The sequence below is a fragment of the Aspergillus brasiliensis genome, assembly GCF_001889945.1.
Source record: "Aspergillus brasiliensis CBS 101740 unplaced genomic scaffold ASPBRscaffold_3, whole genome shotgun sequence".
Taxonomy (NCBI): Eukaryota; Fungi; Ascomycota; class Eurotiomycetes; order Eurotiales; family Aspergillaceae; genus Aspergillus; species Aspergillus brasiliensis.
In genome coordinates, this window is record NW_027137444.1 from 1706936 (window position 1) to 1724461 (window position 17526).

General features: G+C 49.3%; 4 protein-coding genes across 4 annotated transcripts; 3 read left to right on the forward strand and 1 right to left on the reverse strand.

Moving 5' to 3' along the window:
• The first annotated feature begins 1178 nt into the window (after positions 1 to 1178).
• Positions 1179 to 1791, forward strand: ASPBRDRAFT_459664 (uncharacterized protein). Its single transcript, XM_067625515.1, has one exon. The coding sequence runs from the start codon at positions 1391 to 1393 to the stop codon at positions 1730 to 1732; it is 342 nt and encodes a 113-aa protein (XP_067481961.1). The 5' UTR covers positions 1179 to 1390; the 3' UTR covers positions 1733 to 1791.
• Positions 1792 to 1850: 59 nt separating this feature from the next.
• ASPBRDRAFT_193415 (Zn(II)2Cys6 transcription factor) lies at positions 1851 to 3846 on the reverse strand (the record flags this gene model as incomplete). The annotated part of the gene is made up of 3 exons (XM_067620618.1): positions 1851 to 2718; positions 2792 to 3397; positions 3449 to 3846. The coding sequence occupies 3 exons, from the start codon at positions 3844 to 3846 to the stop codon at positions 1851 to 1853; spliced, it is 1872 nt and encodes a 623-aa protein (XP_067481962.1).
• A 3080-nt stretch (positions 3847 to 6926) lies between these two features.
• On the forward strand, positions 6927 to 10558 carry ASPBRDRAFT_171999 (putative C6 transcription factor). The gene is made up of 4 exons (XM_067619721.1): positions 6927 to 7572; positions 7694 to 8192; positions 8249 to 9011; positions 9075 to 10558. The coding sequence occupies exons 1-4, from the start codon at positions 7426 to 7428 to the stop codon at positions 10153 to 10155; spliced, it is 2490 nt and encodes an 829-aa protein (XP_067481963.1). The 5' UTR covers positions 6927 to 7425; the 3' UTR covers positions 10156 to 10558.
• Positions 10559 to 11481: 923 nt separating this feature from the next.
• ASPBRDRAFT_119065 (uncharacterized protein) lies at positions 11482 to 17434 on the forward strand (the record flags this gene model as incomplete). Its single annotated transcript, XM_067617223.1, has 4 exons — positions 11482 to 12037; positions 12304 to 12878; positions 12952 to 13009; positions 16902 to 17434. 4 exons carry the CDS (start codon positions 11482 to 11484, stop codon positions 17432 to 17434), a joined length of 1722 nt encoding a protein of 573 aa, XP_067481964.1.
• Positions 17435 to 17526: the final 92 nt, after the last annotated feature.

The following is a 17526-nucleotide window of genomic DNA, read 5'->3' on the forward strand; positions in this document are numbered from 1 at the left end:
TGAAGAGGAAGATGTGCGCCGAGTCCGGGTTTGTGTCTGGTTCCTGAAAAGGATTTAGTCGAGATAAACAGCATATAGGAGGGGGGAGGGGGTGGGAGAAAGAAGGGGGATTGAGTTTTGTACGACGATGAGATCATCATCGCGCCGAGCGATGAAGTCAAGGGCGGACGCGCCAGCTCAAGATCTGGCCCGCCATCCATTCAGGATCGGCGCTACGAGCCTGGATGTTGTGCGGATCATCCCTACGACTCCCTACTTTAGCCCTTCTAGCGAGTCGTCGAGGTGAGCCAGCTGGTGTCTTAGCTAATGGATTCATCCCACAGTACGAAGGACTGAAGTGCTCTCTGCATGCACGCGAGAGGGAGCATTGAAGACTTGAGAGCCATGGAAACGATCGACCGGAACATGTGATCCATCCACGTCAGGACTCAGGAGAGCCAGTACTACTATAGATAGATAGAATACTCCATAGACTCAGATTGTGTGTAGCAGCTGCATTTCTGGAGAACCTCATCCCATCCTTGAGGTGCGGGCAGCTTAGCTTTTACGGGCGCCCCACAAATCGAGTCCATCAACAATAGGTTGGGAAATAAGTGGCAGATCCGAAATCTAATTCATAAGAGACAAGAAAGAAAGAAAGCGGATTCTCTGCGTGGCCTCATCAAAGAATTGCGGAAATACTTTTCACTCATCAACCGGCTTTGACGAAAAAAAGCAAGCTTAAGCTTCTGCCTTATGGGGTGACTGTGGGTAATCGCCCACCCTCCACTGCGACTTAGTGCAAAGGACTAGTCCTGCCCCAGTAAAAGTGAATACGGCGGCTACTACACTGGACATTATTATTCTAGGAAAAAGTACGACTGTGTTAAGGTGATTGACTGTCCGCGATGCATCACTGTGACGTCACGAGTATTCTCTCTACTCGCTTCTATCTTTCTCTCTCTGTATCTGTCTCTGCCCTTCTGACACTCTACTTGGTATATGCTTAATTAAGGACTGTGTACTCACTTACTGCTACGGTATGAGTACGGTGCCTGGTGCTAATTTTGGGAACAGTTTCCATGGGGAAAGGGACGGGTTTCCAAAATGGCTCGAGAAGTAAGGGAGGGCTCAAAAGGTTCAGTATGTCAAGCGTGTACTTGACGCGTGTCTGTTTGCCTGTTCAATCTGTCTTTCACACTCCATTAGCCTGGATACAGAACCTAATCAGATTGCGACTAGCTAGCTAGCTGTAGTACCGTAAGCTTATGGTGCGGTCAACTGGCTCCGATCTTCACCAGCCACACTCTTGGTCTTCCTCCCCAATGAACGATTGGCCGGTAGATCACTGGGGTCCACCAGCATCGCTTAGGATCATATCCCGAGCCACATACACCGAGTACGGAGACTGATGTTCCCGTGCATTTTCTCAAATGCTCATCGCTTGGGGGGAAAAAGTGGAGAGATGATAGCCCACATGGCTGGACGCGATCGGCCCCTTGGTGTGGCTGTTTGCAGCCCTTGCAGCACAACACTTCGTCTTCTTATCCGCAACCGGGAGACTCTCGTAGCCTGTAGGGCCTGCCCGAGTTCTCCCTGCCAACGACTGTCATTCAAGTACATGCGATCTCTGGAGGAACTACACAGAGCAATTAGAAAAGAAGAAAGAAAATCGAGGTACAATACAAGTAGAAGTAAGGGCACTTTTCTCCCGAGTACTATCGCTATCCAACATTACCTCGCTCAAATATAGCATGTGTAGTCTGAAAAGAAATTCATACAATATTACCAAAAACAGGGACATACAATATGGCATTATTGGGCAACCGTGAAGCAGACATCCCTTGCCTTGGCCCTCGCCGAGGGCCAGGTCAACCAATGTCAAACCCTAGGTATCCTGTTCCTGCAGGCACCAACGTTGAGTAGCCAGCCATATAGGCCCCAGAACCCGCCATATATGGGACCGATGCATGTAATAGATGGCTCCGGGCGGGTTCGGACATTTGCTGGAATTCTCCAAATATGCCGGTCGCACCCCACTTGCTTGCGCCATATTGGAGGAGATTGTTGATTTGAGAAAGACATTCCGAGGCGCGCGCGTAGAAGCTCATACAATCTTCACCACTCAATAACAGCTGTTCCGGGGTCTCCGGAGGAATGGTGGGTAATGCGGGTAGCGACGGGTTTAAGAGAAGGTCATGGTTCTCCGTTACATCTCGTATGAATCGTCGACCAACTTGATACGTCCTCTGGATATCCAGGAAGGTCATCAAGGGCAGCCAGGCAGGGTTTTTCAGCACCCCATAAAGTTCGTTAATGTACCGCATACAGCAATGGAACAGGACAATCCTGCTGTAATCACATAATGCGGTCTGTTCGTCGCCGGCAGACAGAATCATGACTATTGTGTATGATAGCTCCAATCGGTACAGGATGGGGAAGTGGTTTGGTATATTACTCGGGATTTTATCAAACCACTCGTATGCTTTTGAGCAGAGAGCCCACGTCGAGGCCGGAGCTTGGAGAGAAGTCTCGTGTTCATGGAAATACTTTCTCTGGTAACCCTCCGACAGTATCTGCCGGACTCTGACAATGTGCCACGCAGGCTCCGAACTCCGTAAAAATATATGGCTCTTCTCGGTTAGCGAAGCCCCTAGGGACGTGGCAGAAGACGGCAAATCAACATCGACGGAGTCGTCTGAAAATGAGAAGGTCCTTTCGAAGGCAGTGCTTAACCCTCTGCAAAAGTGGAATTGAGTACCTTCGTTAGCTCAGATATCATCGAGTGCGGGTCTGGAAATATTCAACGCACCTGTCCAAGCAGTAGACGCAATGGAACACACGGCGGCGCAGGTCCAGCTGCTCTGACGCTGACTGGACATCCAAAGGCGGGTCCTGGTGCAGGCCTAGATCGACCATTACTCTGACAGCCATCCCTACCAAGTACCAGCTGCGAAAGTGCTGGGGGTCGAATAAGGAATATTGGGCAAGCAGCAGGATTGACTGGATACCAGCTATAGTACCGGGACGAATGACATCCTCGGCCTGGTTCATCGCCATTGAAACATGCGATAACGCTCTGTGATGACTTCTATCACCGATCTCCAGGGAGATAGACGCAGACGCAGTGGCTAAGACCATATGCAAGATCCACTTGTCAAAAGGCTTGGCAAAGCGACCCCCAGCTTGGTAGACCGCATCCACAGATGTCCAGAAGCTCGTTTCGACGAAAAATGGAAGCTGAATGTAGATGTTGTCGAAATAATGCTGCAGCAAGGGCATAATCTCATGGCGTGGCGGTAATGACGGCGCTGAAATTCTTGGTATCGACTCAGCTTGTGACAGGGACAGAAGCAGATTGGCGAATGAGGTATTCGAAGTAATTCCATGAAAGTCTCTCGAAGTCGCATTGACGGACCTGATGAAGGTCAGTTCGCGAAACATCAAGCTAATCCCAGCGACAACTTACAAGAAGCCAAAATCACCAACGAGGTCATCAATGTCAGTCACTTCCTTGCCACCTTCCTGTGCAACAGTACCTGTCGAAGAGATGGAGGTAATTGAACTTTGATGGGCGACACCCCTTTCATCCACGGATAATGACGATTTGAGGCGGCGAAGATCTGCAATCTTCTTCTCGAGTCTTTCGCAATAACCCTCCAAAGAGGCGACATAGCTTCTTTCCTTTCCTCTAGCGAATTCATCACTTGCGCCAGAGCAGGTGCTAGCTTTCCCAACTCTTTCGCACGCGGAGCAGGCCGGGAGCTTCCCGTCACATTTGATCTTGGCTGTTCGACATCTTGAGCAAGCAGCCACTGGTCGACTGACTTTGAGGAGGGGCTTTTCCAAAAATGAAGTAGCCGACATGCTAATTATACATATTCTCTTTGTCGCACTAGTGAAGGAACAGTATTCAACAGGAGAAAGGCTAGCTTGGGCTCGCGTGTTGCCCTGTCGGCCACGCTGTTAAACTCATGACAACACAATATGGACAGACCGTGATAGGTACCTACCTTGGGAATAGAGAAGGAGGGATGAAAAGCACAAGTCGCTTTGTAGACAAAAGAGGCTCTCAGACGTATATCTGTTCAGGATCATTAGCATGCAGACAGTACTCGGCGGTGTCAACGAGAGATCCTCGCATCGGATATAACGCGTGTATCGCCGTTCAACTAATTAAAATACATTGGCAGAGTAGTTGGGGGAAACAGAAGTTTCCAACTCCATGTTTCCTTTTTTAACTTCTTCTTCTTCTTCTTGGCTTCTGTATATGGCTTTAAGGACTAGAACTCAGAGCCAGATTACTCACCAGGCACTAGCGCTATCAGGTTAGCCCGGAACCTGGCGGGGGAGGCTGGCTGAACGGGGCAAAGTAGCGAGAGGGGGTCAACTGCCCCGAGCACAGAGAGGGCTGACGGGTGCTAAAGTTTCCCAAGCAGAACAACCGTTGTGGGTATAATGGTCGGAAAAGACAAAATACACTGTGAAACAAGAAAAACAGAAAAAGCAAGAGACAAATCACCTTTAAGCGAAAGGTCTCAGTATCTCAAAACCTAGCGGCTACTAGGTCTGGACTTGGGAGCAGATGAGCCAGTCGTAGAGGGGTGGGAAGGGAGGAAAAGGCAAGCAAGTACCGCAAGCTCTGGTACGCAATTAGGGTCACGAGCTAGTGCAAAAGCAGGGGGGTTCGTACCGTACCCGTCAGCCCCGTATGCCTAGTCAGTACTAAAGTCAAGTTAGGAAGTACCTTAGTCGTTAACCGTTCGGCAGGCCTTCCCTTATTAGCCTTTATTCTTGTGGTCCACTGATGGCGCTTTCGCGAAAAAGACTGATTTCTGAATATTCTAGTCTGTACTAGCAGTCGATAGACTCGCAAAATTTTCGAAAAGTTGAACTACCAGTGGTAGTAATTGAGATTCGAAGGGTGAATGGGAGGGGAAGGGTGGTGGTTGTTCTTATCAAAACATTTGTAAGGTAACCACCCGCCCGGGCACCACCAGCACCATCAGCACCACCACGGACATCTGGCCCGAACGGTCTTGCTTGTGGGCGGCTACTTGTCATTGGGTGCCACCCAAACATTTCCCGGTCAAGGCTGGCTCCTGCTCGCACCCCTCCTTTCCCATTGCTCCCCCAATATGGACCCCACCTCCCCCACGCGCAAATGGGGGCTGGATTTTTTCCCTACGTGACTTTCTTGGTAAGGAGTCGGGACGAGAGTGTGCTTGTCGAAGCCAAAATTCAGCCTCTACCTCATATGTGTTATCAGCTCAAAACTACATCTCACTCGAGGAGTCCGCTTGAGTATTATGCATAATCTAGCGGGAAAGCTTCGGTCAGCCGGTGCTAGTACGGTGTCCGTATTAGTGATCTTCATGCTGCTACACCCCGGCACTTGGCCGGTCCAGAACAGAAAAGAGCAGTACTATTTAGTAGTTATCTACAGTGGTGCCCACTCCCCCGAAAAACAAAAAAAAAAAAAAAAGAGTGCTTATTTATCAGGGGGCAAAAAGAATGTCGACACGGACGCCCTGGAATAATTGAAAGGGATACGTAGTTCAGACTTCATGAGCTCGTCAGTGTCATGATATGTTGCAACAGATGATCTGTCTCTAGCAATACCTGCCGATGTCGCAGTGGCTGGAATTATGCAACCAAAATCCTTGCATCGAATTTTGTTGCTTGGGGCGCTAAACTACTTAGTTTACACCCTCTCTTGCCCACTCATAGTCTCATAGGTGTTGTAAGCCAATCACTCAATCAATCTTCCAACAGAGTCTGGTATTAGTTGTAAAATACTGATAAACTAAGTAGTATCTACTATCATCCTAAAATCTATCGTCCTGTACTCCTTAGAGCACTTCTTGAATGGTTGATCTGGTCAATACAGGGTTGTAGGTCTTCAAAGTCCTCACTCATGACAGTAGTGAGTACTTTTCACTAAGGCATGACTAGTTGATCAACACCAATAAATAGCAGAGGTTCTAACTCCTTAGAGGCATTTGCAGACACCCGCTCGTGCTTACCCATATACCCTTTTGGGATAGCTCTCCGAAGCTTGGATCAGATGAACCAACAATCTGGTGCCGACCATGGCGTTAAGATCCTCTTCGCCTCTTTCCCTATTTCCGTGACTCTGCATCCATCCATGGTATGTTAATTGTTAATATGGAATGCTATTTCTCTAGGTCTAGGCTCCCTGGAACTTAGTCCCGCGGGTCTCTCCTGAGGCTCTCCTTGATTTGTTGCTAAGTACTTGTCGGCTCTGGTCCGAACTACGTTGCTGAGAGAATCTGACAAAGAGAAAGGGCCTTTCCGTTCTTCATTACTTATGTCATAGTAGTATCGATGCCATGTACGACCAAAGCAGGCAACCAATCGATGCGAGGCTTATCTCGAGCCTGAGGGCTATCTATTCCTTGGTCCCACTGGGAAGTCATCCGCACTGTTCGTTTTGTGCGCACTTGAGAAGCGCGACTCATCTACTCCGTACTCCGTAGTAGTTTGATGACTTCAAGCCTCACACCGTGCTACCTCTTGTTTTGTCTCCGAAAGATGACTCTAGTGTGTGAACTGTGAAGCTAGTAGTAGTATCCGTAGTACTGGTAAAATTTCCTGCCCCCTTCTCAGTTTATTAAAGGTGACCCCAGTAATTGCTGCTAGATCATCCGCCACTGCAGATCTCCGAGAAAGGTTATGCATAATTTTTATGTGCTAGGTCACCGGTATATGTATCCTCGTGTCCCTGAAAATTCCGACCTACTACGGAGTATAAGCTCTTTTTTTCTCACTGCCACCGGAAATGTAAATAGCCTGACTGATCGGGATTGCGAAGCTCATTCCATTGAAATTGTCCGGTACGGAGGGGTGGCCCACCGCGTTGGATGTCCCACCCGTCAATTTCGAGGCCAGTCTTCGCAGGCGGCAGCTGTGGGTGTCCGTAGTCCTTGGTAAGTGCGACGTCGGTCATCGGGGCGCTCTTTAGCGTGCCGTCGATCCAGGCGGGAGGTGGACCGAGGCCTGCTTCACTTCTGTTTCCACCTCACCCCCTCCTTTGCGCCCCATTTCAAATTCGCAAGTGCATATCTTATGTTTCTTTTCAATGTCTGAATGGGTACCTTGAGTCGGAATCCGTGTTAGGTGCTAGCTGAGCTTTTCAACCCTGTACAAAACCCCCCGAGATCTGTGCAGGTATTGCCGCCTACTCCCTAGCAGCTGGTGCATGTCAGAGCGGACCCTGAACATGTCGAACGTGCTCGTTCCTCAAGTGCCCCTTCAAACTTCCACAGTCGCGTGTGCCTGACGCTCGGATCAGGCTTCTCCAAAGCTTTGAATTCTCCAAGGCTAAATGCGAGACATAGAATGCAACGTTGATGATTCTTTTCGGCTAAACTTGCAAACCTTCGGTCAACCTAATATAGGGGTGCTCCTGCACGACATACCACAATGGCCACACATTTAAACTCTTCAAGCTCCCGCCCACAATTCACCAATCCTTGGACAGACTCTCCTTCAAAAATATCAGAACCGTCTGATTATGCCCCTGATAGCCGGATCGCGCATACTTTGACTGCTTGTACGCGGTGCAGACAGGTACGTAGTTACTCTGATCCTATAGCTGCCCTTATTTATCGGTGATTCCACTTTCTTCTGCCATTCATCTCTCATACTTTTCCCTCGCTGGTTCGAGACAGGGGTTCTGATCTTTATGCAGCGTAAATCTAGGTGTGACCCCGGGATCCCTCGATGCTCGCCATGCGAACGCAGTAACGCCAAGTGTGTCTATTACGATTCGGCGCGCAAAAGCACAATATCAAGAAATTATATCGTCTTACTCCGAGAAAGAGCTCGCCAATTAGAGAGCGAGCTCGCTGAAGTGGAGAGAGAGTTTCAACATGCAGCGGACGCAGAGCTCATGGTGCGCGGGGCAGGCCGCATTCGCTTCAAGGAGAATGATGAGTCGAGATATCTGGGGCCGTCCAGCGGTATTGCGATCACGCGCCTCGTCATGGAAATGGCCAAACAGAATACGGATTCCAAAAGTATCAAAGATGTCGTCCCTGAAATGACAGCGCAGGAGATAAAAGACGCCTTTGCACAAGAGAGTTCCAAACCAACGTCGAAGGTGTATCCCATGATCAGTTCGACACCACAGCCTAATTTACCCCTAAGGAACATGACGTACAGACTTATTGATGTCTTTGTAGTCAAGGGTACGTTCACATCCTAACCTATGCAGCTGTACAGTCTTGGCTGACGTGCCGTGTAGCCCAGGCAATGCTTCCGACATTGCACGAGCCTACCTTCCGCCGGGAAGCCGAAGAGGTGCTTAACGGATCTAATGATCCCTGTCATAATTTCCAGCTGCGCATGGTGATAGCCATTAGCATGCAAAAGATGAGCCCTGTTTATGCAGGCCTGGCGGACAGTTATTATCTTGCGGCTCTGCCATTCTTGGAACCGTCATTAAAGCGAATGGACCTTCGATCTTTGCAATGCCTTGCCCTGATTGCCCAATACTCAATGCTCACACCAACAAGGACAGCGGCATACTGGGTTGTGGGGATGGCAGTCAAGTTGTGTCAAGACTTAGGGCTTACCGATGAATCGACCATCACTCAATCTCCAAGCGGGCAAACTCTGGATCCTCTGGAAATCGATATGCGGAGAAGACTTTTCTGGATTGTCATATCCATGGAGTACGGTCTTTCCCATAGCCTTGGTCGCCCGAATTGTTACTCCGTCTGTCACGACCACATCAACGTCAAGTTCTTTGAGCCAGTGGAAGACAAGTATATCACTCGAGATGGTATCCTACCAGGAGCGAAAATAATCCTACCAAAGTGCATCGCTATTCACTTCTTGAAGATGCGGCTGCTCCAGGCGGAGATTCGACGGACACTTTACCTGAATAAGCGCGATGTACCAGTCGACGACCAAGACCCATGGTTTTCACAAATGCTTCAGAAGATCGATTACTGGGTAGCTTCATGCCCCAAAAATGATGGGGGTAGCGGCTTGAGTGAAAAATGGTGAGGACGATCCGCATCGAACATCTTTAAATCTGGCTGCTTATCTGTATGTGGTTCTTATAGGTTTCATGGAAGACGAAACACCATGATTGTCTTCATGTTTCGGCCTTCTCCCCAAGTGCCCGAGCCATCCGTCGATGCTGCGCGGAAATGCTATGATGCGTCTGTGTTCAATGTAGCAATGCAGAGGGAACAAATCGCCACAGGATCCGTCGATCTGACATGGATTTTCACCCAGTCCCTTTTCATGGCCCTGAACACTATCCTTTGGTCTCTCTCTTATCCTGATATCCGAAAGGAACACCCTATTGATGAAGTCAAAGGCCACCTCGGCGTGGCACTGGAGGCCATTGTTCTTGCTGCACAGAGATGGCCTGGTGTGGAATCGGCCTTAGTGCTTTATAGGAGCCTAGTTTCTGCTTGCCTTCGCGCATATGCTACTGAGGAATCTTTCGTTGTCCATTCGCCATCAAATCATGCGACTCCGTCATCTTCGCAGGATGTCACAACACCGCTATCCGTCTCGAGCCCTGCAAGTACGTCAGCATCGTTTCACTCACAGGGAGCTCGTGCAGCGAATTCTTCAATCCCTGAGAGCAGCGCATCGGCTGGCACCTTTTCAAGGGGACCATCTGCAGACCCTTCATTCTCTTTCTCTCAAGGGTCAACCTCATCACCTATCGCCACTGAATCACTGAAGGCCGCGCAGCATCCATCCTGGGATGCTCAACTCACTCCGCAATCCGTATCGACCACCACACAACCCTCTTACAGTTCTCCCCAATCCTACAATGTACCGACACCTTCCTATGCAGACTTGCCGTTCGACCCGACAACCCCGTACAACCCCTTTCCATCCGTCGTTCCTGGCTTGCCAGGCTGGGATCCCAATTTCAACCTAGCCTCCACAACATCTAGTCATTTAGCCTATGTCGATGCGACAGTTGATCCCATGAACTGGATTGAGACGATAGGGGATCAATATTCCCAGTACACTAATGGCGCATACCCAATGCCCCCATGGCGAGGAAGGACGCTCAGCCACCAAGAGCAAATGGAGCTGATGGAAACGTTAGAAGACAATATTCCTGACGTTTCAGCACAGTTACTAGTGCAAGAGTCTGCGACATTCTACCAATCGTGACATGTTAGTCTTCTTTGAAGTTTCTACGAGGGCACTTCGCTTCATCTTTGGTTCAATCAAATCAGCGTGTTTGTCGTGCTTTATTTGCATGGGCCATTGTTTACGTTTTTTTTGGTGTGTTTCTTCTTATTGTGTTACCATAATTATTTTGGATTCATGGATCTCAATATACCCAAGGGTCATCGTGCTGGGAAGTTGATGAGGTTCATCTGGGTGTCTGGAGCGAGTCGATTCCGATCACTAGGTTCGGGATTAAAGGGTTCAATTAGTGGTTTTGGTAGAAGAGTAATTATAACTCTTAATTCAACGTCTTTAGGTGCTTGAAAAACATGGCTTTGGGAGCACCAGAAAGTCGCCACAGAGCTTCCCTCTTCCCCGGCAGGCCAACTTACAAATTCTATAGATGGGGAAATTGTACACTAGTTCTAGTTCTAGAAGCAAGGAAATTTGCGGGAGAAACTCTGCAACGACCCCAGGTAATACTTTCCGAGGGGGCGGTGCTCTGCCATTGTTTTCCCTCCTGGTTTAGACCAGCGCCCAACAGGGGGGTCAGCGAGAGCCGCTAGTAAAGCGCTTTGTGCCCATGCGTGTCGTGGCATACATAGATCACATTCACAGGAAGAAATGTTTAGATGACCAAACCTGCAATGGCCAACAGGGTGAATACAGTAAGCAGGAAATACCTTGGGTAGAAGGACAGCAAAAGACAGGAAAAGAGAGAGAGAAAGAAAAGAGAGAGAAAGAGGGAATCTCCGTAACCGATGCATACTCCGTATTTTACCCGACAATACGCCCGAGTATCGGTATTGTTTGCGCGTAATAATACCGAATTACGGGCGCGGAAGCCGAAAGAGGGAAGATCGAAGAAATGAGGGCGCGTCACGTGGCCAGCCCGGGGCTCTTGCCGTCATCCAACATCTCGCCGTCCGTTTCTCCTCCAGTTGCGGACCAAGGGTTTCCCATCCCAGCGCTTTCTCGAACTCCTACCCACCCCGCCGATTCACGACTTAGACCACAGACCACGCCCTTCACTCTTTCGCTGGTCTTTACTTCACTACCTGGTGCTGTCCGATATTCCACCTCAGTGCTGTGTCGGTTCATTGGAATGTGTGACTTTTAAGACGGTCGTGGAACGTCCTGCTCGCCCGCTTGAGCGCACCTCGACCGGCGTTTCCCCCCCATCTCCTCGTCTGCTTATTATAGCCTGAATCTGCTGTGATCTGCTGCTGTGTTGAAGATCTTCGATTCGGGTCTCCCTGTCGCGAGGCTCGGGCTGCCCCAGGCTTAGGCCAACCTCCTCTTTCTTCACCCTGCACTCCGTCCTCGATGTCTGATCGCGCCTCCTCGGCATCATTTCGAGTAGGACCTCCATCACCATCGTCTCCCGCCGCAGGGGCTCTCAAGCAGAATCAGTTGCCAGCTCCCTTGTCCGATCGAATCCCACAGACTCCGACATCACCTCCGTTGATGTCGGTAAGCGCTCAGAACTATGCCACCAACTTTGTATCCTCGCAAGCATCACCTAACCAGGCGACCTCTCAATCCGCAACCCTCTCCTCACCCCCGTCCTCTGCCCCGATGTCCACTCAAGCTTCGCAACAACCGACGGTAGGTACGGCGAATTCGTTTCCGACGCCGGCCAGCAGTGTGAGCGGGCACTTCCCGGGTGCGACTTCCTTCGATGAGTCTGAACATACAGACAAGCCAATGGGCTCGGCAGTTCCAGACACAGGTGCGCAAACAGCAAATATGAATGCCGCGGCCATACAGCAGGCGGAACACAGACGGACCGATCATGACCGGCATACAGAAGGTATAAATATGGAAGTTGGAGTCCGCGATTTTGCCGTGAACAACGGAGGCGACGCTATGGATATCGACAGTGAGGCGCCGGCTTCATCCAGTCGCAGTGAGCCAAGCTTGGAATCTCTGCAGAAAAACTTTTCGTCTGCCTTTCATGTTTGCAAAAGCTGTAAGAGCTCCCCAGTCCTTGGCATGGCTGTTGCCACAATCTGCAATGCACTCTTTCCCATCTCATATTTGGATTGAGCTTTGTTAACACATGTGGCCTTTTGAACCATACAGCCCATATTGCGACTGGACCGGATCCGTCGCTAGATCTCATCTCACTCTACGGATTAGGTCCAGTGGCAAAGTCTGTTGCTCGGATGGATCCTGTAACTGGCGAGAAGATCAACAGGCTCAGGAAATCCTACGAAGGGAAACTGAAAGGCTTGGGACTCGCAGGGAGGAACAAGCCTGTTAAAAATGAGCCTGGTGCACCCGGCAGCCTCAGGCATATGACCATGTGGCCCGAGGAAGAATGGCAAAACCAGAAGGTTTTCGGGAAGGAAATCAAGGTAGCGGACATGGACTCTGCGCTGCATAACCTGCAGATGAGGGCCATGAAAATGGAGCCGGGCACAGTACCCAACAACGAGCATTGGGAAGATGTGCTGGGTCACGAGAAGCCATCCAAGCACACAGGTGGCGACGCCAGCAAAAAGAGCGTTGCACTCCCTCCCAACGGAGTCCGGATACCTCAACCGAATGGAACCCCGGCGCCTCTTTCGGACCAAGAGCGATCCCGGCCCAGCAGGGGACGTAAACGGCATTACGATGACAACAGCTTTGTTGGATACGGCGAAGGTTACGCAGACGATGATGACGATGGGGCATTTTATTCGAATAGCGAAGGCATGGGGAAGAAAAAGCGGAAGAAGGTAGGGCGTTCGGACGGTGAAATGGCTCTCTAACATACTGATCATATTCGCTTATTTTTTTTTTCTCGAAAAGGACCACGTTTCGAAGATATCTACCCCTCTACCTGACCGAGGTGGAAGTTATGGGGTTGGTATGTTTGGGATCGGGGCCAGGTAAACGAACGGGACGGAAACTTGATGGGATGAAAAGCTTTGTGGCTTGTTCGTTTCTTTTCTCAGCCTTCTTGGCTTTGCTTCGTGCATAGGGTCCTTGTTCTAAAGGCGGGGGCTAGACTCTGTTGGATCTGTATCTGGCATTGCAAATTGCTGGGCAGGTTCAGCGGCCAGTGGTCATGTCCTCGCCATATCTGTTAATTCTCCGTACAAATTTTGCATCACGGTGCTGGATATACCCGGCTTTCACAATGGGACGGCGTTGGAGGAGCCATGATTTGTTATGGCATGGTTTTTGCTTGTTTCTTTGCTTGCGCTCTATCTTTTCTTTGTGCTCCCCAAACGAACTGGGGGCTGGAGTTTGTAATGACAATTTTTTTTTTACGCTGTGTTTACTGCTGGCTATCTCGACAGACTCCGATGCCATCTTTTGAGCTTTTCTTTCTCTCTTGTGCCAGATGGGCATCGCCGGCCACTGGACGAGCATGTATTTCTTTCTTTGAGTCTGTTGATGTGCAGGATGTGCAGCGGATTGCTTAGGCGTGACAGTACAGGATTCTAGCTTGGCATCGATGATGCTTGTGTGATACAATACTAGATGGATAGGAATGAAATCACGTTCAACGTGGAGTATTCAATAAAAGCCTTCATGAATCAGTAATCACCTTGACACCGACAGCCCACCCTCACCCCATAAGTACTCTCCTTCACTAGTAAGATACAAAAACGTAACTCACCCCAACCCGTAGGCAAAGAATAGAAAGTGAAAAAAAAAAAAAAAAAGAAAGGGCAGAATCACCCAATCCAATACCCATTCAAATCCTCAAAAGTCCTCTCCGCAACATCCTCATGTCGATTCTCCTCCCATACTTTGCCCCCTTCGCCAAAGCGATTCGCCATATATCCTAAGAAGAAATCCAAATTCTCCCGACACTGCGGGAACGCCTCCCTGAAGGTATCATATAGCTCTTGCACAGATGGTTTAGTAGTGCTGCTCGTTCCAGATGCTGAATCGGTAACTTTCTCCGCAAAAAGCCGTAGATAGCGTCTCGTGTGGTCTAGATCTGCCTGGACATTCAACTCCCATCCTTCTTCCATGTGGCCTGGGATGATTTTCTCTGGGTGTAGGTGGTCGATCATGTCGAGGGTTTTGAGCCATGATTGGACGAGAGTGGGGGTTTCGAGTTCTTCGACCCTGTATAGTATAGTATTATCTCATTAGTTGATGGAGATGTAGATGTAGACGTGTGTGAGCATGTAGATTGGGTGTTTTTCAACCAATCAATTGGATACTCTTCTTGGTCTGGACTACTCTTTTCTCTCCCGAATGTTCATACAGAAAGAAGTAAGGGCTGGAACCAGCAGACAGAAGAAGGGAGAAAAGGGAAACAAACCAAACATGCACACTCCTTCCAAACACCACATCACCAGCAACAACCGTCCGTATCTCGGGGATCCAAAACACCGTCTGATCCACACAATCACCCTGCACCGGACCCAGCAGCACCACGGGTGACCCGTCTAGCAAGAAAAAGCTCGACAAGTACGGGTCCGGCTTGCGGGGCTTCGCGGGAACGGCGTCAGTGCCGAGCACCGCAGGCCAGTATTTGACTTTCTGATCGTATTCCTGGTTGATGCGCGAGCAGACGTAGGGGGCGGCGTAGAATTTGGCGTCTGGGAAGGCGGCCAGGATGGGATTTGCCGAGAAGAAGTGATCTGGGTGGTGGTGGGTGAGGAAGATGGCAGAGGGGGCGTGGGGTGTTAGGGATTTGATCCAGGTGATGGTGGAATAGGCGTCTGCGAGGAGAAAAGGGGGGTCGATGAGGAGGGATGCGGAGGGAGTGGTGAGGAGGGTGGTGATGGAGGAGAGGCCTTTGGGGGAGGAGGAGCGGTGGTGCGTTTGGATCATAGTTTTCACTTCAGGGGTGTGTTTCGATCTGAGAAGAGTATATGTGTGGTTATTATACTGGGATGCTTTGTACAGTTGGGTTGGGATGTGTGGATGCTTTGTAGACTTATATGTTATTGCAATCTATCATGCAACTAGGGCAGGGAGCGCACTGGTCTGTAGACCTACTACGGAGTATACAGTGACTACTGAATTGGCTATATCCGTAGTGGGCTGATACCCCCCCCTCCCCCCCGGCACAGTAGCAGTTGCATGATTGCATCATCATATTGAATTAGTAGCTTATAAGCTCTCTTTATTGTCTTGCAAGAGCTCCACTCCATGCCTGTGATATTCGATGCCGAGGTTGATATGCCTGTCAAACTGCCGCTCATTGTACCGATTGTGTCGGATATGCAAACTATCAATCCGTATTTCCGAACTACAGTCGGAAGCTCCGGTAGCTGTAAACATGTAGCATAGCTATCATTCCGCCCATCCATGAATAACGAGATCTGCAGTGAATTATTCAAGTGGAAGCGGGGTTGAGGTGATAACTATGGTATTATTGGACTTTGCCACATCTCTACATGATATTAAGTCCCCACCCAGCGTAAACCCCGCAGCCATTGAGAGTCCGAGACACGGTTAGTATGAAGATGAACGATGATCTGGGCAGGACACGCTATAGATAGAAGATCATCATGAGTGACTTGGCCGCTAAACCTATCCCGCTTTCACACACTCAAGACTAGTTGCACTCACTCGCAGTGTGAACTTGGCTCTCCGCTCCATTGATGTATATTTTGTGTGAGGGGGTATGTCACTTATCTTAGGCACATTTAGTACTGTATCATAGTCATGGAAAATGGCCATGGTTTGGCAAATGGGCGCCAAAGGTAGAAGAAGTAGAAGGGGGGTTCTAGGTGTGGTAGCTACTAGGACTAGCTTAACACAATGATATCTGCATACAAACCTATCCAAGCTCCTGCCAGACACCAATCAAAAGAATCAGTGTGTGAGCGAATCGTCGTCTTCAATACTGGTTTCCCTCAGTCACTTGATATGTGGTTGATGAACAAGTTGATGGTTGCACTATTCGGTTCTAGCATCAGAAATACCTTAGCTTTCAAGCGCTCCAGGTCTTGACCCTGGCATCAGTCCGTTACTAGATAGTATATTATCCGGAAAGTACATTTTAGTCTTTCTAATCCGGCATTGATTGGATAACCATCTTACACATACACTATTTTAGAAAGCTTTCAGCAGTCCGTGGGGTGAGCTACCACCGAGCTACACGAGGTGCCTGTTAAGGTTTCACCCTACCAACTTATCTGTAAATTTTTGACGGCTCTGGAGCATGTATTGCCAGGTACTTATACTGTTTTCTTTCTGAAAATAATCATCGCAATCAATTAAGTGTAATAAAGTCTACCAAACATTTGCATACAACTAAAACCGTAGGAGGGTATCAGAACCCAAGGGCATCAGACTATGCTTCTACCGAAGAACAATGTATTCCAAGCCCTAAAAATAGCACTCATCTCCGCGGACTCACCTACAGCCTTATATCTTCCGCATATATATCTTATTAACACTTAATTAGACTTAACAAAAGTCAACATCAACATGTGGGGTGTGCAACCTTATCGCTTATCAGCACTCTTCCCCCACCCTCAAATAGTCAGTAGAAAAGAAGAACCCACCAAATGCCGACCCGCCAGCCAATCCCGCAGCCGGTATTTGATGCAGTGCAGTGCACTGAACCAACCCCGAGTTCGGAATCCAGAATCAATTACCTAGCCATCATCTACGAATTACTACCTCTCTATCTCATCAGTCCCTGTAGTATATATATTCTATATCCACCACAACCACAACCCTCCCATTCCCTACAGGATAAGAAAAGGGAAAAAAAAAATCCAACAAAATGACCCCCCTAACCACCGCCCTCACCAAAATCGACGCCCTTCACTCCGAAGACCCCACCAAAGTCACCAACACCAACATCCCCTATGAACTACACTACGCCGAGAAAATGACCTCCTACCTATACAAACACACCTCGGACCCCTCCCCGACCCTTCAACTCGCCATCCGCGCCCAACACCTCAAGCGCTGGGAAGTACCGCGGGGGACCTATCCCGACGGCAAAGTAGGATATTATTCATGGCGGACTGCGGTGGCGCGACGTCAGGCGGAGATAGCGGTGCAGGTGTGTCTGGAGAGTGGGATTGAGGAGGCAGAAGCGGAGCGCGTGGGACGGTTGATTCGGAAGGAGGGGCTGAAGGGAGGGGAGGATGCGGAGGCACAGGTGTTGGAGGATGTGGCGTGTTTGGTGTTTTTGGATGATCAATTCGAGGCCTTTCAGGGTAAATATGATGAGGACAAGGTGGTGGATATTTTAAGGAAGACGTTGAAGAAGATGTCGGAACGGGGGAAGGAGTTGGCGTTAAATCTGAAGATGGGGGGAAGGCCGAAGTACTTGGTTGATAAGGCTGTGAACGGGGCCTAGATTTTGTTTATACTTAAAATATATTGGGTTTGTTGGATTTATAGTTTGGATGTGAATTAGAGTATAGAATTTTTGTGTTCACAAAGAACCGC